This window comes from Pristiophorus japonicus, chromosome 1 (assembly GCF_044704955.1).
Source record: "Pristiophorus japonicus isolate sPriJap1 chromosome 1, sPriJap1.hap1, whole genome shotgun sequence".
Classification (NCBI taxonomy): Eukaryota; Metazoa; Chordata; class Chondrichthyes; family Pristiophoridae; genus Pristiophorus; species Pristiophorus japonicus.
The window spans coordinates 298,309,018-298,335,198 of record NC_091977.1 but is presented as its reverse complement, the minus strand read 5'-3'; the positions used below and the strand labels follow the sequence as shown (position 1 = coordinate 298,335,198).

The following is a 26,181-nucleotide window of genomic DNA, read 5'->3' as shown; positions in this document are numbered from 1 at the left end:
TGCTTTGGGTTTCTCTGCTCTCCACCTTTACTTCTTTCTATCTTTTGCTTCTGCCCCCATTTTACTTCCCTCTGTCTCCTTGCATAGGTTCCCATCCCCCTGCCATATTAGTTTAACCCTTCCCCAGCAGCACTAGCAAACATTCCCCCTAGGACATTGGTTCTGGTCCTGTCCAGGTGCAGACTGTCCGGTTTGTACTGGTCCCACTTCCCCCAGAACCGGTACCATTGTCCCAGGAATTTGAATCCTTCCCTCCTGCACCACTCCTCAAGCCACGTATTCATCTTAGCTATCCTGCAATTCCTACTCTGACAAAATTGAAATCCCCAATTGTTAAGACTCTCAACTTGTACCTTGTGCAGGGAAATGTCTCAGAGCACTTTACAATAAGGAGGAAAAGGATCGGGGGCAGTGGTTTTGAAGAAAGTGAGGTGGGTGGGGGGGGGGGGGGTGCGTTGGAGGCAGATATGGGAAGCCAAGGCACTGTTAGAGTAGTTGGGGCGGGGGTTTGAAACCAGGGAGCAAGATGTTATGGTGGAAGGAACTAGATCAAGAGTTCATGGTGTCTGAGTGAATAGCCAGCACAGATGAGAAGTCTGATTTTAGAGGTGTAAAAGGTGCGTATGGTGAGGTCAGCACAAAGATTATAACGGTGGGGCAGGACAAGGCCATGGACCAATTTGAAAACTAGGATAAGAATTTTGAAGTCAGTATGCTGGGATGAGAGGAGCCGTTAAACTTGGAAGTGAACAGGACTGTGGCATTTGGCAAGTTAAAGCTTGTGAAGGGTTGAGGTGGGCGTGCCAGTTAGAAGGATAATGGTCAAGTCTTCAGATGATAAAAGCATAGGCTACTTTTGGCAGTGGAAGGCGAACAATTATTTTAAAGGTGTAATAAAAATTCGTGTCAGTAAATTTTTGTGTTTAAGGTGAAGGTTGTTAATGCTGGAGAATGAAACTCCATGTCGGGTATCAAATGGACAGATGTAGAATAAGTTCTCTTTAGTCTACTGAAAAATGTGCCGTGTCCTCAGCTCAAGATTGTGTTGGTTTAAATGTTTCTGTTTTCCCACAACAGATCTCCTCATGGTCTGTCTGAAAGAGTTTTTCATTTTGTGCTGAATTAGAGGCAATTTGATGCTGTGCCACTAGGAACTGAGCTGAGACTGCCCAAACTTATTTTGGACCTTTTCAGGATCATTGACGTCAAGAAACTTTTATCCCATTGTTCTGAGTTAGATTTGAACTTGGATAGCAAAGTTAAAAAGACAGTTTGTTCATCCAAGGAACTACCCAGTTTTTCTCCCCACTTCTCAACAAAAGGAAAGTCGGCTTGTGTTTGTAGTTTGCAGCAAACCAAACCATGGTAATGGGCAGAATTGGTGGGGGTGGCGAAAATTGGGAAGAAAGGCGAGATCGCTTTAGCATGACCATAAATAGTGAGTTCCGTAGGAAACTGCGGTGCCAATGAGAAAGGAACACTAAATGTTTTTAATGCAAAACATTAAAAATAGAGTACACTAAACCAATTACTGAAGACAATCACCCACCTGTTGGACTCCACAGAAGAGCTTAATGGACAAATTAAAATCTTTTTAATAAATTAACAAAATAAAGTGATTTGAACTTAAGAACTTGACATTAATACTATTTGACCATCTCCTGTAATGTTTAAAAAATGCACCATAGGCCAGTATAGAGTTCTCAACGGAAGTATTACTTCATGCCTTCAAAAAGAGTAAATTCCGAATAGAGATATTTTTCATTTTGTCTAAATTCATTCAACTTTAATTTTATGAGTTGTATGAATATACATGTTTCTTGTTTATTCACATTTTGAAAATTTCCTCTGTCACCATTTGTAAGTTAAATCGCAAACGCACATATGGAGAATATGTTTTGTCAACAGAGTAATTTTTTCCCTCCGCAGTCGGTCCCAAAGATGTCCTAAAAAATAAATCTATTAATTGCTGTAGAAAATATTGGCGATGAATGTTAGATGGTTAAATGTATATCTGCATGAACCTGAACCAATACCTAGAAAATTGTAGTTTACTACTAGTGGATTGTCATGACATTGCTCATAGTGAATCTCTGAATACGCTGTTTTCTAACAATAGAAGAATTATCAACCTGTAATGGGGCAAATGTTACAGGAAATAAGTGACACTATGTGCAGGACTTCTAATCTTTCTAGGTTTTCGAGAAATTTGTTTCGATGCAGTCACCTTTTTTTGTAAAGGGTATAAAATCTTTCGTAATACGAGACCTGGTTTTCTTTTGCAGTTTGTTGCATATTTTAAGAACCCCGATATTGAAGGCTCGGTGAGGCCCTTCACTTGGTGTTTGGTTTAAAGCGTTGGCTTTGTGGATCACTAAAAGATGAAAGGATTTGTTGAACTAGAAGAAAGCTACCCCTTTGACCTTCTGGAAGAAAAAACCACTCTTAACGATGTTATTGACAACCATATTCGTGAGCATACGCTTGAGGTAAGCATATTTTGTTACACATAATTTAATAATGCTAAGGTTGGGAAAGATTCATGGAGGTTGATGCAAAAGTAATCTATAATAGTTACATGCAGTGGCGATATTATTCTGCGCTACATTGTAGTATGTTAAGCTCTAATTGTGGCACTCACTGGGAACATAGGCAGCATGCAAACCCCAGTATGAATGTGTGTATTGACCAAGATATCAGTGTTAAAACTGAGACTGACCAAGTTATACACAATCTACCAGTGCACCATGTTTGAAAAAATATTTATGATAAGCCAATTACAACTCTTAACTGGCAGCCAACTCTCTAATCCTTTTTGGATTTATTTATCTCTGCCTCATTTCTAGATTGTAGCCCAACTATTATGAGATTATTTTCCACAAACTAATTGTTTTTGTATTTGTTTTTGGTACAAGAATTTACATGTTTTAATTCTATCTAAAGTAACTGAGTAATTGTTTTCTTCTCTGTAGCTGCAACCTTAATCTAAATTTAGTATGAAAAGGAAGGGATGTTATCTTATATCTCAGGAACATGTCAAAGTGCTTCATTTTGAAATGTACAGTTAAATTGATTGATAGGCAGGTGTGGTAGCTATTTGCATGCAGCAAGATTCCATCAACAGCAATGAGATGAACTCCCTGCCCCTCTTCAAATGGTGCCATGGGATCATTGATGCCCCAAAATTTGCAGAACAGGCAGGTGGGGCCTTGATTTAATGGCACATCCAAGGGGCAGTACCTCTGACATGCTCAGTCCTGCATTGGAGTGTCAGCCTGGATTATGTACTCCGCTTACTTTAACTCAATTCAAGTACTTGAGTATTGTGCATAGTTTGTCTCCATATTACAAGCATATAGAGGCACTGGAGAAGTTGCAAAATAAATTACATGTATGGTACCAGAACTTTGCTGATAGAACTTTCAGCAAAGATTGAATAGGCTGGGGGAGGTGACCGAATAGAGGTCTTAAAATTATGAAGCGGTTTGATACGGTCGACATAAAGAAAGGGGCTGAAATTGCCCCTTTTGTTAGGAGCAGTTACCACCTCAAAGGGGAGGGCATGCCGCCATTTTATTTAATTGTCCGACGACTCTGCAATAGGCCCGACAGTGGTGGCCACAGGTTTGGCCAAGCCGCCAATAGGCAGCCTAGCATCCCCTCTTGGGTGCTAGCCCAGCTGAAGCCTTCCCTGGTGGCCCAGTGAGTGCCAAGTAGCCATCGCAACATCCCTCCCCTTTAAGTGAAGGGGAGGGTCGTTGCTAAGTGTCAGCATGGCGCTGATGACACTGCCTGGCTTCTGCCCCTCTGCCTCTCCAAACACTGCCCCAAGGATTTTTCTGAAGAAATGAGGGCAATTTCCCTCTTCCCCGCCCCATCGATTAGGGCGGTAAATCACAATCTAATTTTAATTATCCACCCCAAACGGGGGCGGAGGGCAATTTCAGCCCCAAGATGTTTCCACTTGGGGAGTCCAAAACTAGGAGTCATAAATACAAGATAGTCAGTAATAAATCCAATAATGAATTTAGGAGAAGATTCTTTACCCAGATAGTGGTGAGAATGTGGAACTTGCTAACAAATTGAGTAGTTGAGGCGAATAACATAGATGCATTTAAGGGAAAGCTAAATAAGTACATGAGGGTGAAAGGAATAGAAAGCTATGCTGAGAGGGTTAAATTAAAGTAGAGTGAGAGGAGCATACACCAGTGGCCTGCTTCTGTGGTGTAAATTCTATGTAATTTCTGGAATGGGGCTATAGCCCACAACCTTTTAACTCTGAGATGAAAGTGCTACCAATGGAGCCAAGTGAATACCTATAATAAGTAGTTGTTAAATTAGAATTTATCGGAATATTCATTTTTCTGAAGCAAGTGCTCACGAGTGCATTCAAGGTGGTTTTCTGGAGTAATATGTTATAGAACCAATGAGATCAGACCATACTCAATTTAGTAATATAGTTACGAGCTAGACTTGGATATATGTTCTCTTACTTGTTAGATTATCATCATATGATCGATTTCAATGTTGGTTTAAAAAGGAGAAACGTATCAGTTACAAAGAGGCCAAGTGTCCACCGACCCTTAGAACGGCGCACCAGTGTGAGGTGCGCCGAATTTCTGGGACAAAAAGCGCACCTAAACCTTACCATGGTAGTCTCCACGCTCATCAGGCCTCCTTCGGACTCGGCGGAGTACAGCAGAATCAGTGGTGGTGGGGGAGGGAGGGGGGCGGAAGAGAGTCAGGTCCCGGCGCTCATGTGCAGTAGCTCCTCACCCCCAGAGTCTATGAGCATGTGCTGCAGGCTGTGTAGGAGGGACCCAAAGCACGCCGCCCATAGCCCTGGCCAATTGGGCTCCCTGCCACGATCTGCAAGGGAACAGATGGCAATGTCAGTCATCGGAGACAGGAGATCCCGGGAACAGCCAAACAAGAAAGAAAGAAGCGACCATCAAGAAGGAAGGTGAAAGGAGGAGTGTTCCTTGGGACTGTCTCAGAGATGCTCAGGGGGCCGGGGATAACAGGAAAGCAGAGAGATTGGGGACAAGACGTGAATAGGATGGGACCTGGGCAAGCTTGTATGTTCCTCCATCCCCACCCGCCTCTTGTTACCCTCCCCTCCTCTCTCTCCCCTCCTCTTTCTCCCCCCGCCTTTCTCCCCCCCCACTTTCTCCTCTTCTCCCCCCCCCCCCCTCTTTTCACACATCCCCTTTCACCCACCACCCCTCTTTGAAACCCATCCCCCCCCCTCGCTCCACGCCCCCTCCCTCCTCCCCGCGCTCCACGTCCCCTCCCCCCCCCCCCCGCTCCACGTCCCCTCCCTCCCCCCCAGCACTCCACGTCCCCTCCCCTCCCCCGCGCTCCACGTTCCCCCCTCCCCCCCAGCGCTCCACGCCCCCTCCTCCCCCCCAGCGCTCCACTCCCCCTCCACGCCCCCGCTCCACGTACCCTCCCCTCCCACGCGCTCCACGTACCCTCCCCTCCCACGCGCTCCACGTACCCTCCCCTCCCACGCGCTCCACGTACCCTCCCCTCCCCCGCGCTCCACGCCCCATCCCCCCCCGCGCTCCACGCCCCCTCCCCCCCGCGCTCCACGCCCCCTCCCTCCACGCCCCCTCCCCCCGCGCTCCACGCCCCCTCCCCCCCCCGCAATCCACGCCCCCTCCCCCCGCGCTGCACGCCCCTCTCCCCTCCACGCCCCCTCCCCCCCCGCGCTCCACGCCCCCCCCCCATCTCTCCACGCCCCCTCTCTTTCCCCTCCCCTCCCTCATCGACGGCCCACTGCCTTCCTTTCACATAAAGGTAGGACTTCTATTTTTTATCTGTTATTGATTGCTTATTACTTTGGTCTTCGTGCTTTAGGTGCAGGGTTCCTTTTTTTTTATTAATGAATTGCTTATTACTTTTTGTGCTTTGTTTGGTGCTTTGTAAGTTGGAGCTTTCCTTGTACTTTTTATTACTGAATGCTTATTTTTGTGCTTTGTTTAGTGCTTGGTGCTTTAAATGTTCTGCTTTGTTTAGTGCTTCGTGCTTTAAATGTACTTCTGCTGCTTTAATGTTGTTGTGAAGGTGTTTAGTGCTTTGGAAAATCCTCTTAACTTCCCTTTCCTACCCCCCCGCCCCCAATCCCCATCTCTGGCTACCTGCGCCTGATTTCTAAAGTGTCCGCAAGGTGCAAGGTTTTCTGAGCATACAAAAGTGGGCACATACGCTGGCCTAAGTTAGTTTGGAGTAACTATTGGCTGTCTAAACTTGCTTAAATGGCCAAAACAGGCGTGAGTGGCTGGTAACGCCGCCTTTTGGGATTAAAAAAACTGAACTAAAAAGAAACTAAATTAACTCACTGGGCCCAAGTTTCCACATGATTTGCGCCTGATTTTTAGGAGCAACTGGTGGAGAACGGACTATCTTAGAAATCGCAATTCTCCACTTTTTTTTCTGCAGTTCTAGTCAGGTAGAACAGTTCTACTTTGGAACAGAATTTTTTCTTCAAAAGGGGGCGTGTCCGGCCACTGACGCCTGATTTGAAAGTTTCCACAGTGAAAACATACTCCAAACTAAAGTAGAATGGAGCAAGTGAAGATTTTTGTAGAACTGAAAAAACCTGTTCTACACATTAAAAAATCAGGCGCAGGTTACAAATTAGGCGTCCAGAACGAGGTGGGGGGGGGGGGGGGAAGGGAAGTCATTAAATTCTATAATAAATCCTTATTTATACTTCTACAAATATTATACAAATAAATCCAACCTGAATAAACATTTATAAGCCAAGAAAAGATTAAATAAACCATCTTCCTACCTGTGTGAAAGTGCTTCAGGCAGGCCTTTCAGGACCGAAGGCTGAACGGGCCCGTCCCCAGCACCAGATTTACAGGTAAGTGGCGTTGGGTCGGGGAGGTTCGGGTCGGGGGAGAGAGGAGAGAGAGAGAGAGATCGGTCAGGTCGGATCCAGTCCGGGAGCAGGAGTCGGGTCGGGTCCGGCGGGGGGGGGGGGGGGGCGGGATCGCGGGTCGGGTTGGGTCCAGGCGGGGAGCGGGAACAGGAGTGCGGGTCGGGTCCAGTCGGGGAAGCGGGAACAGGAGCGCGGGTCGTGTCGGATCCAGTTGGGGAGCGGGAACAGGAGCGCGGGTCGGGTCGGGGAGGCGGGGAGCGAGAACAGGAGCGCGGGTCGGGTCGGGTCCAGTCGGGGGGGCGGGAACAGGAGCGCGGGTCGAGTCGGGGAGCGGGAACAGGAGCGCAGGTCAGTCGGGGGGGGGGCGGGGGGCGCGAGTGTTGGGTCTGGTCCGGAGGCGGGGGGGGGGGGGGCGGGGAGCGAGTGTAGGATCTGGTCGGGGGGCGGGGGGGGAGCAGGAGCTGGCCGTGGGAGGAGCCTTATTCACGCAGCCCCAGTGAGGCCATTCAGCCAGGGCTAGGGGCTGTGTGCTTCGGGCCTCTCCCACACAGTTCGGCGCCTGGAGCTACTGCACTTGCGTGCCCACTGTAGCGCGCATGTGCAGAGGTCCCGGCATGTTTTCAGCACAGGGACCTGGCTCCGCCCCACCCAACAGCTCGTGCTGGCTGCGCCGAGGGCCAGAGGACCTGCAAGTAGGTGGAGAATACCGAGGATTTTTTTAGGCGCACTTTGTGGCGCGAGAAACGGGCGTTCAGGTCGGGACTGCGCCGTTCTCGGCGCGTGTGGAAACTTGGGCCCACTGAAACTGGAGCAAACTAAATGTGGAGAATTGCGATTTTTACGGTACTCAAAGAAAAAAACTAGTTTGCCAATAAAATTGGAGCAACTCCTGTGGAAACTTGGCCCCTTCATAGGGCTCAAGTTTCGGCCTGAGTTGCTCCTATTTTTTTTGGAGCAACTAGTTTAGAATGGAGCATCTTAGAAATTGCAATTCTCGGCATTCAGTTTGCTTCAGTTCTAGTGAGTTAGAATAGTTTCATTTTAGAACAGATTTTCTTTTCCAAGAAGGGGCGTGTCCAGCCACTGACTCCTGTTTTGCAAGTTTCGGCAGCAAAAATTTACTCCAAACTAACTTAGAATGGAGTAAGTGTAGATATTTGTACGCTCAGAAAAACCTTGCCTACACATAAATCAGGCGTAGGGAACGAGAGATAGGGGGGAGGGAGGGAAGTTTACAAACATTAAACACTTCACTTTTACAAATAAAGAGCCATCATCAATAATAAATGATAAATAAATCAATAAATCAATCCAAACAAATTAAAAAATAATAAATTAAAAAAAATAATGTTAAAAATCCATCAATAAATAATAAAATTATTTCTACTCACCTACTGCAGCATCGGGAGCCTTCCAACTGCGTGCTGGGATGGGGTCCCCCAGTGTCTCTCTCTCTCTCTCTCTCTCTCTCTCTCTCTCTGTCTCTGTCATAGAGTGTCTCTCATTCTGTCTCTCTCTGTTTCTGACGGGGGAGGGGAAGGGAGGGGGAGAAAAGAAGAGAGGGTGAGGGGGGAAAGGGAGGAGGGTGCGGGTGGGAAAAGCTGAACAGGCCCTGCCAAGGACTTCAGGCGGGGCACGCACGCAGATGATGCTGGGCCGCCGCCGCTGACACTTTGGGCGGGGCCCGCCCCCAGCGAGATGCCGGGCGGATGGGCCCCACCGCCAATGAAGAAACCGGGCCCCCGCCGAGGACTTCAGGCGGGGCCTGCACACAGAAGACGACTACGACACTTCGGGCGGAGCCGGCCCCCAGCAAGATGCGGGGCGGGCAGGCCCCGCCAACAAGGTAAGATGTGTCAGGCCACTCGGCCCAGGATAGGGGCGACGTCCCTTTGGCCTGGGATAGGGTTGTCGCCCGGAGACAGGACGCGCTAGGAGGGCCAGGAGCTACTGCGCACGCGCACAACCTCCACTGCGCATGCGCGCAGCTGCCGCCAATGTTTTTGGTGCAGGGCTGTAGCTCCGCCCCCAGCAGCTCCTGCTGCGCCACGCCGAGCTGGAATTGGGCCTACAGCTATCGGAGAATCGCGAGGTAAGTATTCGGCGCAATTTCTGTTCTACAAATTAGGTGGGCCTCTCCGATGTGCGCCGTTCTAGCGGGGGTCTGAAACTTGAGCCCAATAATAGGGCATTTGGGGGGATGGGATGGAAGGGGAGGGGGAAGACCTTAATTCAGGTTTATAGAGCTCTGGTCAGATTTTATAATTTTTGTCATTTTAATGCACAGATAACATTTGTGTTTAAATTTCAAGAAACCTTAAGGTCCTTTGCTGTTGCTGTAATAGAATCTAATAGTGGATTTATATTGGCAGTGTGTTTACTGAAGCAGATCTGAAATTTTGACGTCCATTCCTAGTGCTGTAGAAACGATACCATTTATATTGTTGTCATGCTCCTTTGTAGAAGTGCTTTTTATTTTTTAAACATTCCTGTGATGATTGGAACTTGACATACTGCCAGTAAACGATAAGACGTTTCTAAATCCACTGCACCCAATTGGAGCATTTGTCACTTTATTCACATATAAGCCCCCCCCATTCTGAAAACTGCACTTCCATGAATAAAAACGGTTTATTAAAACAACCATTTTAATGTATTCACCCATTTAAAGTTGTTTCAATTTTTATGCAACTGTTGTAGAAACTTGTGCACTAAAGGATCATATGTCTAGACAATCAAGTGACATGCTAATTTGATATATTTTGATTTGTTCAGCTGCTGCATTTGTGAGGGAACCTTTCCATGAATAGTATGTTGCCTCAACTTGCTTCTAAACATTTTCAATCAAAATAAATTTTTAATTGACAGTTTGAGAATAATGTTTTATTACCTGCTGAACAAATGGAAGTCTTTAAAGATAAATTTGTATTCTTTATAATTTAAACAATTAAAATAAGATGTTTGTGTCGATGGTAACTTTTATTTTCAGAAGTGGATTTGGGCTTAATTTGATTCCTGAACTCAACAAACCTTGTTCAATAATACTTTGTGCCCAAGCTCATTAATTGAGAACATTCATATTATTCCAGTTCTCTACTCTGAACTAGTAATTTCACTTCACTGCCTATGTCCATGTTATAAGGTTATAAACAAACTTTCCTTTTCTATTGATTTTGTTTTCTTCCATCTCCTTGGATATAAGGGTAAATATTTGGAGACTCTATTCCTGGTGCATTATTAATGGACAGATAATTGGGAGCGTCATAAATTGGACACACTGACCTCCATGCTCAGTTGACTGACTGGCGCCATTGTCAAATGAAACTCTGGGCTGGGAACCGTGTATCCGAAAAATTAACTGGCTGCCCTTTATAGTTCCTCCACTAAGGAAGCCTTAATGTGTAAACCTCCACTTGCTTTTCTGTGAATGTTGGTGTGCTATTTGACTGCAGGGAGCATCACAGTTTAAGCAGGGTCCTGACCTCATCTGGCGTTCACATATTCATTTCCAGAGAGTTGCTGGATGTCACTAATTTGGCCAGCCGAAACCAACTAACTAGCACAGATTGGGAAGCAAACCTGGCTGGGATCTTCATGTTTATGGCTAATCGACTCATTGCATTAACCAGTTGAGCCATCAGAGAGCTTTATTTCTGTTGTCACTGTACAGTAGCCATGGAGTAATGTTTCAGGTAACTAAAGTGAGATTTAGCATGCAGTTCTTTCTAATTTTAATTAGACACTAAATATTTTTCTAATCTCTCATTTATAGCAAACTAAAAGAAATGCCTTCTTTGTTGCTGATCTTGGGAATGTTGTGAAGAAGAACATTCGGTGGCAGAATGTGATGACACACGTGAAACCATTTTACGCTGTTAAGTGTAACAGCAGTCAATCTGTAATTGAAGTTCTGGCAGCTCTTGGAACTGGTTTTGCTTGTGCAAACAAGGTGACAGTTGCTATAGTCTGTATTTATGTTCTTTTGCATTGATTCTAGAGATCTATGTATTCCATAGTTCAGTAATTTTATTTAAATTCTTAACTAATATTATGCAGAGAATTGGAGCATATAAAGCTTGTATATCTGAAAACTTATGTATTTCCTCACACAGAATGAAATAACTCTTGTGCAAAGTTTGGGTGTAACATCTGAAAATATCATCTACACAAACCCATGCAAGCAAGTCTCCCAGATTAAGTTTGCAGCTAAAAAGGGAATAAATGTCATGAGTTGTGATAACGATGCTGAACTTCTGAAAATTGCACGTAACCATCCCAATGCCAAGTAAGTGTATAAAGCTAACTAAAATATGTTGTATAGATTGTTTAACATATAACTGGAATATTCTCTTCCTCCGTTCTGGTGCTGTGAGATTGAACAGTATATTGCATTGTAAAACCATCAGTACACACTAGCATTCTCTGTTGAAGAAGTTACCAACTTAGTGACTAAATTCTACTTGATCTTAACCAAAAGCTGGGTAATATCTTGTTCCTTTAAATCGTCGGTTGCCTTTTCATGAATGGATTTGTCTGTCTTGAGGAGCAGTGTTAAGAATTAGGTTCTTCAAAAATGGATGCTTGTCTGTGCATCTGTAAGAAGTGATGTCTCCTCTAATTTGAATTACTTCAGTTTTAGATTAGATTTTATGTGAATTTCTAAAATTCCCCTGGCTACACTTGGTTTCTAATAGTAACCTTTTAAAAAGAAATTGGGAATATTTTCTTAAATTAAAAACAGAAAATACTGCAAGTACTTAGCAGGTCAGGCAACATCTGTGGAGAGAGGACCAGAGTTAATGTTTCAGGTCCATGATTTTTTGGTAGAACATTTTCATGTTCACTGGTGGTCTCTAAATCCTTAAAGCTCCTATCTCCCTCTCCTCCATTAAGGCATTCATTAAAACCTACTCTTTTGGCCAAGCTTTTGGTCATCTGTCCTAAAATCTCCTTGTGTGGCTTAGTGTCAAATTCTGTTTGATAACACTCCTGTGAAGCACCTTGGGAAGTTTCACTATGTTAAAGGTGCTATGTAAATGCAAGTTGTTGTTGCAGTGCACAATTAGCTGTTTTTATAATTTTGTTATAATATCATAAGAGCTTATCCAACTGCAGAAACAGAAAAATTACAGGATGCTCATCCCTCAAAAGAACATCACTGATCTTTTTAATTACAGAACTCAAATCTAAAGACAAAAAACCCCCAGATTTCTTCAATTTCAGAACTTACCCCTCCACCCAAACCACTGATTTAAATGTAGTGCTGAAAATAAAGATCAGCCTATTAGATCCGCATTTTTTTCCCCCAAAAGCTGGTATTCTTTTATGTATCGCAGTTCACAACTTCTCTGAAACCATACATGCAGATAAAACAAAGTCACCATTTGAAGCTCAGTCTGAGCAGCACAGTGTTGCTGTTTATCACTATTCGTGTTACTATAAGCCTTTATTGAATTGATATAATTGCTTGGGTGCCAGTAAATAGCTGTTATCAATGTACTGTAAAGTCTAGATTCTATGGTCAGACAGGCGGATCTTTGTGTTCAGTATTTTGATGTTAAAAATTGTCCAGAGCAAAAATAATCCAAATGGGGAAAATATCATTAATACTTTACTTTTAAATCAAAAAAATTGCAACAATTATTTGATCTTCACAAAAAATATAAAGGATATACTCCAGGAAGCTCTTGTGTAGTGCAGGCTTGGTTCGGATAGTACCTAGAAGGGGCGCACACCCATGTTTTTTTTATTGGATGGTTGATCCATCCATGATATGTGTAGTATAGCTTAATTTAAAGAGTAAGGACTAACATATGTCGTGGACCTCTTACAATGCTACCTTTTTACTATCGGTACCATTTGTGCAATCTGTGTCTCCCCATTTACATTTTTTGCTCATTTTAATTCACCTTTTCCTGTAAATTCTGCATTTTCTATGAGAAAGACCTGAGTGATGCTCACAGATGCTGTTAATAAGTTAAGAGTTGCGTACACCAAAAGAAGAAAATCCTAGATGGAGTTCACTTCGATACTATTAAAAATACAATCTACTGCAACATTCAGGATATGATTTAATTTAAAAATTAGCATCTTTTTTTACCTGATTTGTTTAAAAAAAAATGTCTGCAGTTTATTGTTCTCTGCATCTTATTGCCACTACAATCATTATTGTCTGGGATTGATAAAGGCGCCAAAAATCATACCTTTTGCTCAAGACTTTAAGCTATACTACATGACAACTGATAGGAAAAGGTTGGAATAGGAACAGGAGTAGGCTATTGAGCTCCTCTAGCCTGTTCTGCCATTCAATGAGATTATGGATGATCTGTGACCTAACTCCATATACCTGCCTTTGGCCCATATTCCCGAATACCTTTGGTTAACAAAAAGATATCAATCTCAGATTTAAAATGAACAATTGATCTAGCACCTGAAAGGTCTGGCTCTAATTATTAGACTATGTCTCATAGTCCTAGAACCCCCAACCAGTGGAAATAGTTTCTATCTATTAAAGGGAACAGTTAGGGTTGATATTTTGAAACCTTCAACCAAATCACCCCTTAACCTTCTAAATTCTAGGGAATACAAGGTACGATCATAATTTGTGTAATCCGGGTATCATTCTGGTAAACTTACATTGCACTCCCTCCAAGGCCAATTTATCCTTTCTAAGGTGTGGTGCCCAGAACTGCTCACAGTACTCCAGGTGTGGTCTAACCAGGGTCTTGTGTAGCTGCAGCATAACTTCTACCCCCTTGTATTCTACTCCTCTTGATATAAAGGCCAGCATCCCATTAGCCTTTTTAATTATTTTCTGTACCTGTTCATGACATTTTAATGAATTATGTAGCTGGACCCCCAAGTCCCTTTAGACCTCCACTGTTTTTAGCCTTTCACCATTTAGAAAGTACCCTGTTCTATCCTTTTTAGGTCCAAAGTGGATGACCTCACATTTGCCTACATTGAAATCTATTTGCCACAGTTTTGTCCATTCACTTAATCTATCAATATCCCTTTGTAATTTTATGCTTTCATCTACAGTGCTGCCCTATCTTTGTGTCATCAGCAAATTTGGATATGTGACTTTCTATGCCATCATCTAAGTCGTTAATAAATATTGTGAATAGTTGAGGCCCCATCACACATCCCTGCGAGACACCACTAGTCACATCCTGTCAATTTGAGTACCTACCCATTATCCATACTGCCTGTCTCCTGCCGCTCAGCCAATTTCCAAACCAGGTCAATATTTTGCCCTCAATTTTGTGGGCTTCTACCTCAGTTAACAGTCTCTTATGTGGGACTTTATCAACTGCCTTCTGGAAGTCCATATAAATAACATCCATAGACATTCCCCTGCCCACTACTTTAGTCACCTCCTCAAAAAATTATATTGGGTTTGTCAGGCACAACCTACCTTTCACAAATCTCTCTGATCAATTGAAAATGTTCATGGTGTTCAGTCACCCTATCCTTAATTATAGACTCTAGTAATTTCCCGACAACATATGTTAGGCTAACTGGTCTATAATTCCCCTGCTTTCCCCCACTCACCATTCTTAAATAGCAGAGTGACATGCAATTTTCCAATCTAAAAAAACAGTTCCTGAATCGAGAGAACTTTGAAAGATTATAATTAGGGCATCTGCAATGTGCTCACCTACTTCCTTTAAAACCCTGGGATGGAAACCATCTGGTCCTGGGGATTTGTCACTCTTTAGCGCTGTTATTTTCTTCATTACTGTTACTTGCATTAATTTTATTGAGGCCATGTCCCTGATTCAATATTAGTTTCCTTGGGATTTCCGGCATGCTATCCACTTTACTGACGCAAAATAGTTATTCAATATGTCCGCCATTTCCTTATTCTCATTGACAATATTACCGCTTTCAGTTTTTAAGGGGCCAGCATTGCTCATGACTATCCTCTTTTTCCTAATATAATTGTCAAAATTCTTTGTTCATTTTGATGTCCCTTGCAAGTTTCTTTTCATCCCTTTTTGTAGCTCTTACTGTCTGTTTTGTGACTCTTTGTATCTTTCCCATTTGCCAGGATCTGTGCTTTTTTTGCATTTTTGTACACTTTTTCTTTTAGTTTTATGCTTTAGTCTTTAGTCGTCCATGGCTAGTTTTTTTTGGCAAGTAGAGCTCTTGCCCCTCAGGGGCATAAACTGGTTCTGTATCACCTTGAATTCTTTTTTAACAACTCCCACTGATCATCTGTCACTTGACTTATTAACAGATTTGCCCAGTTTACTGTGGATAGTCTCTGTCTCATCCCATTGAAGTCGGCCTTACCCAAATCTGGAATCTTAGATGCTTCATCTTTCTCTCTTTAAAATGTTATGTTGAACTCAATCGTGTTATGATCACGATTGGATAAATTTTCATGCACAGTTAGGCTGTTAACTAAATCTGGCTCATTACTCATTACTAAATCTAATATTGCCTGCTTCCTTGTTGCCTCTAGGACATGTTGTTGAAAACTATCCCAGACACTCAAGAAATTCACTACCTTGCTGACAGGTGCTAGTCTGCTTATCCCAATCTATATGAAAGTTAAAATCCCCCAATAAAACCACTCTGCCTTTGCTATACGCTTGTCTATTCTCTGCATTTATACGATCTAATACTTCACAGCTGCTACCATAGGGCCGATACACAATTCCCATAAATCATTTCCTATTTCTGAATTCTACCCATAAAGTCTCCAGTGCCTGCTTACCTCTCGTTATATCCTCTTATCATTGAAGTGATTTCATCCTTAATCACGAAGGCTACTCCTCCCCCTCTGCCATTTTCCCTATCTTTCCTAGATCTAAATAATCTGATATATTTAATTCCCAATCCTGACCGTCTTGCTGCCATGTCTCAGTAATGCCATACCCTCCAATTTGAATTTGTGCCTGCAATTCATTCAGATTATTCCTTATGCTCTGTGTGTTTGTATAAAGAACGCTTATTTGGGCCACACACCGAGCCTGTCCTTCAGCTCTAATGTTTTACTCAACTTGTTTCTTATTTCTCTCTCCTGGTTTAATCACTTTACATTTTTTTAGTTCTCCCTTTACTTGTAGTGCCTAAAGCACAATTTCTGACTGTTAATCTACTCTCTTCCCTTTCGTTTGTTTTTGAACTTATTTGTACTACAATTTTCATCTGAGCTTCCCCCCCCCCACCACCCCATTTACTAGTTTATAGGAATTGTTTGCAAGTGGACATTCACAAGAAATGTCTTTGTTAGCCACAGACATCCTTAAATCTTTAGTATTATTGCTTGCACAGAACAGATCTTTCATCCTTCAGGGCAAACATAGTGCATATATGTAAACAAGATTAAATGAAGAAAAAGTCTATGGCCTAGAAATTGGATTGCATTTTTCAGGCGACAAACGGCCACTGAAGGTACCAGTACAGCTTGTGACAGTTAGGTTTGCGCCGTATACTAAATTGGTTAGAACACCCGGGAATCGTACAGGGCACCTGCTACAAACCATTGCCTATAGAGGACTGAATGCTCATTTCAGGCTGCTTTAGGAAACTGGATCAGGATTGACTGCAGCCTGTGCCATGCAAGTTGCAGTCAGTTTTCTCTGGCTAAAGCAGCCAAGCCAGCAGTCCTTAAGGGACCTCTGCAGGCTGTCACCAAAAAGCTAAGTAAAAATATTTTTACATCCTGAATATGGAACCAGGAGGAGCAGGAGTCAGATTTTCTGATACTGGGTTTACTTATGTATTTTGAGTGCACTCCTATGAAAATATTGTTAATTTCATTTTGAATTGGAAGTTAATCATATTGCATGGAAATAAATTGATCATACTCGTGGTGCTCAGTTTGCTTCATAATACCCATAACTGGCTGCACTGTAAAGTTCTACAGTTTCACTGGATGTCCTTGACACTTCTTAGTAAAACTATGTGTAACTGTGGCCTGTTCGTAGCAGATAAATGTTTCAGAATTGGATAGTGGGTTGGTAGTTAATACTGAAAACCTAATGTGCATTGTAATATTGTAAAATAATTATAGTTCCAAAGCCAACAAAAACAATCTTGGGTGAGAAGAGATCTGTCAAATTTTCTTGTAGAAGTTACATTTTTGCAAGACATTCAAAACACATTCAATCAAAGTAGTACAAAATGTGGAAAAGAAACCACTTGTTTTCCTCTCCTGAAGGGCATGGCTCGTGCTGAGATACAGTTCCAGAGGCAAGGTACCAGAGGGCTGTTGACACCCATTCTACATGTAGAGCCTGAACAATACATATTGACATGCTGTTCTGCCATTGGTGGGAAATCACAGGCGACTTCAGTGATGTCCACACTACATGTTCATAAAATCACACTTTCCATCATGAGTGTGGCTAGTTGTTAGGAGTGGAACCTTTCCTCCCCCCGCCCAAACTTTTAAGACCCAAATATAATGTTGTAGTGCCACCTCAGCCAAGATCAGCAAGAGTTTTAAGTGGGAGGGGGAGTAATTAGGTCAGTAATCATATTATTAGCTAAAAAGTATTTGTCTTGTTATCCAAAAACAATTTTACTCCAAGCACAGATTTTTGTTGTTGAAAGAATTGTGTTTTAATTGCATGACTTAAATGCTGTTCTTAAATGGTCTTTTGTTACAGCACCCAGTCAACTCTTTTGATGAAACAATTGAGTCTTGGCTTGCTGCATTTTTTTTCTCCCCCTCATGTCCTTTACAACATATGTAGCTACACATCTAGGCCCTAATCACCAGTTTTCTCTCCTGTGCAGGATTTGTTTTTATTTAGGTTCACATTCCGAGCTTGGAAGCGGGAGCTCCTGCCAACATAATCTTCATACTTCTGACAGTCTTCAAGCTACACATGTGATGATGATGTAAACCAACTGTGCCCCAATCATCTTCCTCTTCTCTTAGGCTCTTGGTAGACATTGCAACTGCTGATTCAGGTGAAGAAAATGAGATGAGTATGAAGTTTGGAGCTACTTTGAAGGACTGCAGGCACCTGTTGGAATCTGCAAAAGAACTAGGGGTTCAGGTGGTTGGTGTCAGGTGAGCAGCATAATCTCTCTCAAATCAGTTACATAAAATTCTAATGGGATATCTTGAAACTAAGCAATGTAATACTTCCTGATTGAAAGTTATGCATTAAACTACAATTTGAACATCTGCCATTCAAATTTGGTACAGGCACACATTCATATTGATTTTTATGATCTGTTCACCTTGCCCATTGGTGCAATTTTTATATTTAGCTGGTGTAAAGATTCTAGTGTGTTTTTTCAGTTGAACACCAAATGTCCAGCACATTTTTTTAGGCAATTCAAATCAGAGAAATTGGGACACCGTACATGTGTTACAGAAGAGGTGTACAAATGGTGACTCTCTCGCTCCTTTAAACTGGATTATTTCTGGTTTCTGGCTTCCATTTGTGGTTTATGTTCTTATGTTCAAAGTAATGTAGCTGAGCTTGGAAAATATCAAGTGGAGGCCAAATAGTTGGCCACAGCAATGGAAATGGGGAATTCTCGATAGCCCACTCACATACTTCTTAGAGCCTGGTATGAAAATACCATTGGTAGAGAATGAAGAACAGGTCTTTTTGATTTGGTATATGACCCCATTTTGGCAAAATGGAAGATAATTAAAGAGACGTTCTATCCAGGGTGTGTTTTTCGGGGGAGGGAAGGAGAAGGAAAGTGTAAGCTCCATGTGTATGTTTAGAACACTCAGTTTTGGTTCTTATGGTTCATACCAGATGTAATTTAAACTTATTCCCGTGCCGGTCAATTGCTGGAGCTTAGACGGTCTGATTAACTCATTTTTGTCTCCTGTTAGAATGCTATCTTTGGCTTGCATGTACAGTGAGATGCATTTTACTAGTCATGTTTTTCCACAAGGTGATTTCTGGGATGAGGATGGGGGCTCGAGCTAGTCAGGAAGTGACGTTTAGTTATAAATCCATCTGAGAATTAATTACATGGTGAAGCTGAGACTAATAAAGTGCTCAAATGCTATATAATTGTATTCTGCAAACCTAAAATTATTGTGGCTGTGTGCCCTCTATACAGATGGTATAAAATCTAGGGCAGAAGATTTTGCCATCACTTAAGTGCAATCAGTTGAACATCCTCTTTGAAAATGCAACTGTAGAAATTATCCCTTAAAGTAGTTTGTGATATTTAGGTCAATTTAATTCTATTTTCTTTCATGGTTTCTTTTTAAAGACGATGATGAAAATATAGCATCGAAAAATGTGGACAACATTTTGTTTATTCTGGACACCTCTTTCTTTGCACCCACCCCACTCTAAAATATGCTAAAGAAAAGAACAAAAATTAGGTTATGGAACCTAGTGTGGTAAGGGAAGTTAGAATCATCCAGTGGATATTCGGAGCCCACAGAATTGCTCAAGTATGTTTGCTTAGGGTTTATTGCACAAAAGTCTAAATTTGCAGTCTGTGGTCAAACCATTGCAATAGATCCAAACCTTACTGTTCATACACTGGAAAAAGGACCCATAAACATAACTACAAATCAATATTAATAACTTGGCTAACATGTAATCGTCGCTTCCACATTAGCACAGTGAATTAAAATTGTAGGCCTGTAGATTTCTAGACACTTAGTTTTATAATATCTGGCACGAGGGGGATGCGGTTTCAGAGATTTAGCACCCATATCACTTGTATGTAGATAGCTCAGGTTCCAGATTTCTAGCCCTTTTATGTAATTATTGCTAGCAATAATAGTGTGTCTACTTCAGTCATTTATTTATTGGTGGAAATTGCTATAAATATTAAACATAAAATGTCAACTGTTTGCTTTAGTCACCTGGTACACAGCTCTATTTTTGTAATTTTTTTCACACTTGCCTCTGAAATACGTAGCAATTGGATCTAGTCTGCCAGCCAAATTAGCTGACTTCAGATGTCATTATCTCTTATAATGAAATATAATTAAATCACAGTTATTCAAGATTAATTAGTTACTATGTTGAATTGTATAGAAAACTTTACAACATGTAGGCTGAAAATGGAATGAGGAAACTAGATAATGATGCAGCTGTTGAAACCATTAAGTTTAGTAAAGGCTAAACTTGCAAAGTCTTCTAGACTTGTAAAGTCTTCTAGACTTGTCAGTGACGAATGCTAGGTGATCACAAATGACGGCATTCATTTTTTTTCAACATCTTTGCTAGGTTTCATGTTTCAAGCTCAAACAGCAATATGGAGGCATATTTACATGCTTTAGCTGATGCTCGATGTGTCTTTGATATGGCTGTAAGTATCCTATTGGATTAATGAAATCTTTGATTTACTATAATAGCATACAATTTGAAGTATCATTTGTTTGCATCACAATACAGAATTTATCCAATAGAGGGTGCTACTCTCATTGATTCCTATTGGTTTACTGCATTTGGCTATTGTGGATCGACGGGTTGATGGGTCATCTGCTCCGATTTCAAGACATCTAGAATCATAGAATAGTGCCGCTCAGCAGGAGGCCATTTGGCCCATCGAGTCTGCCGGCTCTTTTGAAGAGCAATCTATTTAATCCCACTCTTCCACCCTTTCCCCATGTCCCAACGATTTTTTATCCTTCAAGTATTTATCCAATTCCACCACCCTATCAGGCAGTGCATTCCAAATCCTAACCACTCATTGTGTAAAAATGTTTTTCTTCATTTTGCCTCTGGTTCTTTTGCCAATCACCTTAAAATCTGTCCCCTCTCGTTATTGACCTTTCAGCCATTGGCAGTTCAACAGTTTCTTTTTATTTACTCTATCTAAATCCTTCATGATTTTAAACATCTTTATCAAATTTCCTCTTAGATGTATCTGCTCTAAGGAGAACAACCCCAGCTTCTCCTTAGAGAAGATACATCTAAGAGGAAATTTGTCTTATCAACGTAACTGTAATCCCTGGAACCATTCTCGTAAATCTCTTCTTTCCCCTCTCCAAAGTCTTCATGTCCTTCCTAAATTGTGGTGCCCAGAATTGGAAACAATACTGCAGCTGGGACTGAACTAGTGTTTTATATGTTTAACATAGCTTCCTGGTGGTTGTTCTCTTTGCCTCATAGGCTTTATTAATTGTTTTGTTAACCTGTCCTGTCACCTTCAAAGATTTGTGCACAAACACTTTCAGGTCTCTCTGTTCTTTCACCCCCTTTTTAAAATTATACCATTTAGCTTGTATTCCCTTAACTTCTGCTGAGTTCTTCTACGAGCTTGCACAAGAAAAGAGCAAAGATTCAGTGGAGGCCTGGAACTCTACCAGCAAATACAGTAGCAATATGCTTCGTCTATGTAGATTCATACTCCTCAGAGGATCCACATTCAAATCTCATCCTTCACTGATACTCAAATTCACCTGCTCTCCTTGGAGTAAATTACAGCAGCTTGGGAGACAGAGAGTGCCCCTCACACCAACCAATCCCACCCAACATAGTACAGGAGGGGGGGCCATTTGGTCAATCGTGTCCATGCTGCCATTGTCAGAGCAATCCAAAACTAATCTCACTATCCTGTATCTTTCTTGACTTCAAGTATTTCATTGTATTCAAAAGATTTGTTCAAAACTATTTTCATTTTTAACTTTTAATGGTGATTTATCCATAGTTTAATTTTCCACCCTTGTATGTCATTTTACAGGAAATGCAGTTTACAAAGCAATGTAGTTATTTCAAAGCAAAATTGAATAAATCTTCCTGATTCCTTGTGTTCTATGTTGTAGGAAGAGTTTGATTTCAACATGAATCTGCTTGACATTGGAGGTGGATTTTCTGGAGCAGATGGTGAATTACAACTTGAAAAGGTATGAAAAAGGCTTGGTTCTAAGTACTTTATGCTACGTATGGGGTAAAATATCCAATATACTATGTCACAGAATAATAAGATATGGGTAATTTCCCCAATCTGTGAATCTCTGTTTCATGGTCAAGTGGTAAGCACAGGAGAGAATGCAACCTGGACTGCTCTTGCACACTTGATAATAGCTGTAATGGCTGGTTGCAGAGCTTCATTGGCAAAGGCCTGACAACAAGTTGCCTCTTCTGCTATCTATCTTCTCCCCAAATGTTCATCTGGTGGTTTATTCATTTCTCCCACAGAATAGGAAAGATTAATAAGCTGCTTACAAAATAAACTTTAAAAAAAAAAGGGATTTGACTCTTTTAGTTTGCTGTTTGCACATACGCTGACACTACATTTGAAATGATTTATATTGTTTTCACTGTGTAGATAGTAGTAGTGAGTTTGTTCTTAAATTAAGCTAGCTATTCCAAGTGGGGCCTCTGTTTAGTGAGCCTAAGTTTTAAGTGTGTTGCTTTCTGTATAATATAAATATCTTAATATGGTTGGTATTTGAGTCATGAATTTGTCTCCCATTCTAGGTTTTTGATGCCATTAATCCACTCCTTGATATTTACTTCCCTTCTGAAAGTGGCATTAAAATCATTGCTGAACCTGGTAGCTACTATGTGAATTCTGCATTCACTCTAGCAGTTAACATTGTAGCCAAGAAGACCGTTGCAAGAGATTCACAGGATCAATCCGGAGGTAATCCCAAGTGTTCCCATCAAATTTCATTATTAGCAGAATAGTATGCTATTGACTCTATATAAAGCATTAATATGTTGGCTATATAATACATTCATAGGATACATTGTATTGTTATCTCAATAATTGATTGGAATGGCTAATTTCTGATCATTTTATTTACTTTTTAATGTGTTAATGCCTTCCGTTCTTTTTATCAAAAAGAATCTTATCTTTCTTCCCCCACCCCCACTTTGAACAATTCATTGGTGCCATGAAACATTTCTAGCTCAGATGAACACGACCAGTTTTTAAGTAGTTACTTTTATTCTATCCCATTTACATACTTTTGTTACCAACCTGAAAAGAATACTCCTAATCTCTATAGGTTCACTTTCAGTCCCCCTCTTCCTCAAGCCTTGTATTGCGTGCAACCCATTGTTGCAGTTGAATTAGAGTGCCACATTATAGCTGGGTTTATCATGTGGACTCTTAATTCACTAGTAACTGGATTGAAGCTAATAGAAACTCAAAGGTAAGTACAGATGAGGGAGATCATTTGGCTAATCTATCTCCTCTTTCCATAGAAACTTACAATTTATTCCATAACAGCATCCAATTGTCTCATGTCTTGAGTTTGTGCTTCCATACCTTATCAGAAGGCAATCCCAGGTATGAATCACTCTGGAAAAAGTGCTTCCTGGCTTCATTCCTGAATTTCCCAATATCAGTTTGTACTTCATGTTCCCTCAACATGCATTTGTGGTTTAACTTGAAATAGTGCTCAGGATTAATCTTATTCGCATTCCATGTAGTATCTTGCATATCTGTAAAGTTTTCCCCCTCGTGTTTCTTTTCAAAGCTGAAGGAGTTTTCTAACCTTTCCTTTAAAAATTCATCTTCCCTAGAATCCTTAAACTATTAGAGACCATCATCCCATCAGTCTGGGCTGAATTTGACCTCACCCAAAGGATAGTATACAAATCCACTGACCATCCAGTCCAAAATGGCTGTTGTTATGGTTTTACTAAAGAAGTAACAAAAATTGAGTTCTGAAAATTAATCATGATTTCCTTATCCCTTACAGTGGTTATGTCCTCCATGAATGATGAACCATTTTTCATATATTACATAAGTGATGGTGTTTATGGCTCTTTTGCAAACAATTTGTATGGAACTGTGAATACTATTCCAATTCTTCACAAGGTGAGATTGTTATTGTTTGGAGGGCATCAGAGAGAGAAACTGTTGTAAATTCAATTATTCTAGATTTTAAGTTTTTTGACTTCATCAAATGCGGTTAAGCATTTACATGAAGTGTAAGTGTAATTTTGTACATCAACCAAACAAAATCTGAACTGATAATGGGGCTAGTTGTTATGATGAGCGGGCAGGGAAGTGGAACTTGAGTCCATGATCTGATCAGCCATGATCTTATTAAATGGTGGAGCAGGCTCGAGGGGGTCAAATGACCTACTCCTGCTCTTATTTCTTGTGTTCTTATAGAAGTACTGTATTATATTCCACAGGTGAAAATTAACACAAGCAATCTCTTCAGTTAGCTTTGCCCGAGCTAAAAATAAGCATATTTTTGCAGATACTACCTGTGTAAGTTACCTATTTGAAGCCCGAGAACATCTTTAAAGTTCTATAGTTGCTTTCTTTTCCTGGGTAAATGTGGGATAGTCCAATGCATTATCCAGTGAAGAATCATTCTAATTTTTTCCCTTTTTTCCCATTAGAAACCTAATTCAGGAGAGCCTGTATTTGCCAGCAGCCTGTGGGGACCATCCTGTGATGGGCTTGATCAAGTTGTGGAACACTGTCTCCTCCCTGAACTAAGTGTTGGTGATTGGGTCATCTTTGAAAACATGGGAGCATACACATTGGAGCAGTCTGCTTTTAGTGAGTTCCAGAGGCTACCAGTTTACTGCGTGATGTCAATAAGTGATTGGTAAGTAACCCAAAATTTAGTTTGTTAAATAAGCATGAAGATAATTAACGACCAGTTGATTTAACAAAAGTGGGTGGAAGGATTAGATGCTTTTTACATGTTCATCTTTAATTGATTTTTTTTTTGTGTCTCAGGTATTGGATGCAGGAAGTTGGTTTAACCCTGGAAACACCTGTGAAGAGCTTCTCTTGTGTGCCTTCTTGTTTTAAGCTGAGCCAGGAGGAAGGCTTTCCAGCTGCTAGTTTGTCTGGCATCAGTGCTTAAGTTACTGAATTTTGCAGTTCTGTTCAATCGCATGTCTGGTTGACATTCCAACGTGGAAGAAAACCAGTGGAACAATCCTGCTTTGTTTTTAATTTTTTTTTGTTAAATTTTAACTCGAACACTTGAAATAGTTAATCGGGACCAGGCAGAAATCAGCTAGAATAACTACAAGTGGTCATGTGGAAAAATTAACATTTTAACCATCTGAAATGAAGCCTGCGAGTTGATGTAACTTTTTACTTTCTCTTTCTCCCTTCCCCGCCCTCCCCCCACAAACCAACAATAAAATATGCAACAAAATGGATGACTTGGAAGAGGTGGAAACCTATCACTGGGTTCCCTGCTTAAACAGTTTACATGTTCACAATTTTTATACAGATATTCTTGTTATAGATGTCTTGAGGTTTTTTTTGCCCATTTAACAGAATAACCAGAGCAATTTGACTTGATGTGTAAAATGTTTAGGATGTGTAAAATATGTGCTTTGTTCTGTAGTTTAATAAATGTAAAATTGCAGCAAACTTTATATGATCTATTGTCCCTGTTTTGATTTCCAATAAAATTATATAGCTTCATTTTGGCTTTTTATATTAATTGAGCATTGAGTGAGTTAAAAGCAAAATGCAGAACAGACTAGAGCTTGTTAAAGATGAGAAATCATATTAGTTACATTTACATGTCTACAATTCAACATAAAATATATTGCGATACAAGATGTTACTTGATATTTACAAAAATGTCAGTTCCTTTTTTTGGTTTTTAATATTGCTTGGCACCTAAATTTTCTTCACATATACAGTACCAACATGGTTGGTTTCTCTTTAGTTACCCTGTCTGTTTATTAATAAATGTTTAAAGTCCAACTGGGTAAATTTCAAGGAACCTCAAATGGGGGAGGAGAACTCAAGCTGGCTAACGCATCCTGCTTGCATTTTTCTTGAACACCAATAATACTTGAATTGCTAGAGCATCTTATCACATCAAAACATCTCAGTGGTTTACTTTTGTAGGCAAAATAGATTTCACTTCACTTCCTACTGCCTTATCTGGAACTTTTTGCAGTATTTAAAAACTATAATTTCCATGGCTGTTTTGTTATGAAATAAATTGTTTTTTATTATTCGTTTGTGCAACTATTCAGTTGGCTGCATATGTTGAAAAATTGACCCCCTCCACACTCAAAATCCCAGCCCTGATGCACTGGAAATTCCAGTGCTCTACCCACACTAGAAATCTACAGCCGCTCAATTTAAATAATTCCCCTATTTAAAATCCAAACCCTCACAAAAATTCTATGCTCAGCTATGCAGACCAAAAAATTGTGCACACACAATAACTACCTCATCTTTTTGCTCTCACGAGCCTGGTCTGTTCCCTTGCATCTTAAGTGCAGCAGTTCGACAAGTCCTCGAGGCTGGAGAGTTTGAACTGCTCTATGTTCAAACAAAAGAAAAGAAGTGGGCTTTTGAAGGAGTTCTCCGGCCACATCTTGCGCACTGCTACATTACCCAACTGGGGCAATAGATGTGACCCGGCCCTTTCA

At 41.1% G+C, this 26,181-nt stretch overlaps 1 protein-coding gene across 4 annotated transcripts in view; it reads left to right on the top strand.

Annotated features, from left to right (window-relative positions):
• The window catches only part of LOC139271285 (antizyme inhibitor 1-like), a 73,537-nt gene extending 48,324 nt beyond the window's left edge, over positions 1–25,213 (top strand). For all 4 annotated transcript variants that reach the window (XM_070888502.1, XM_070888505.1, XM_070888504.1 and 1 more), the window contains 10 exons: positions 2,286–2,489; positions 10,665–10,841; positions 11,005–11,177; positions 17,793–17,927; positions 20,077–20,158; positions 21,618–21,698; positions 22,276–22,441; positions 23,508–23,626; positions 24,163–24,374; positions 24,509–25,213. In XM_070888502.1, the coding sequence (XP_070744603.1) occupies positions 2,382–2,489; positions 10,665–10,841; positions 11,005–11,177; positions 17,793–17,927; positions 20,077–20,158; positions 21,618–21,698; positions 22,276–22,441; positions 23,508–23,626; positions 24,163–24,374; positions 24,509–24,638 (1,383 nt within the window). In that variant the 5' untranslated portion in view covers positions 2,286–2,381 and the 3' untranslated portion in view covers positions 24,639–25,213. The remainder of the gene's footprint in view (positions 1–2,285; positions 2,490–10,664; positions 10,842–11,004; positions 11,178–17,792; positions 17,928–20,076; positions 20,159–21,617; positions 21,699–22,275; positions 22,442–23,507; positions 23,627–24,162; positions 24,375–24,508) is intronic.
• Positions 25,214–26,181: the final 968 nt, after the last annotated feature.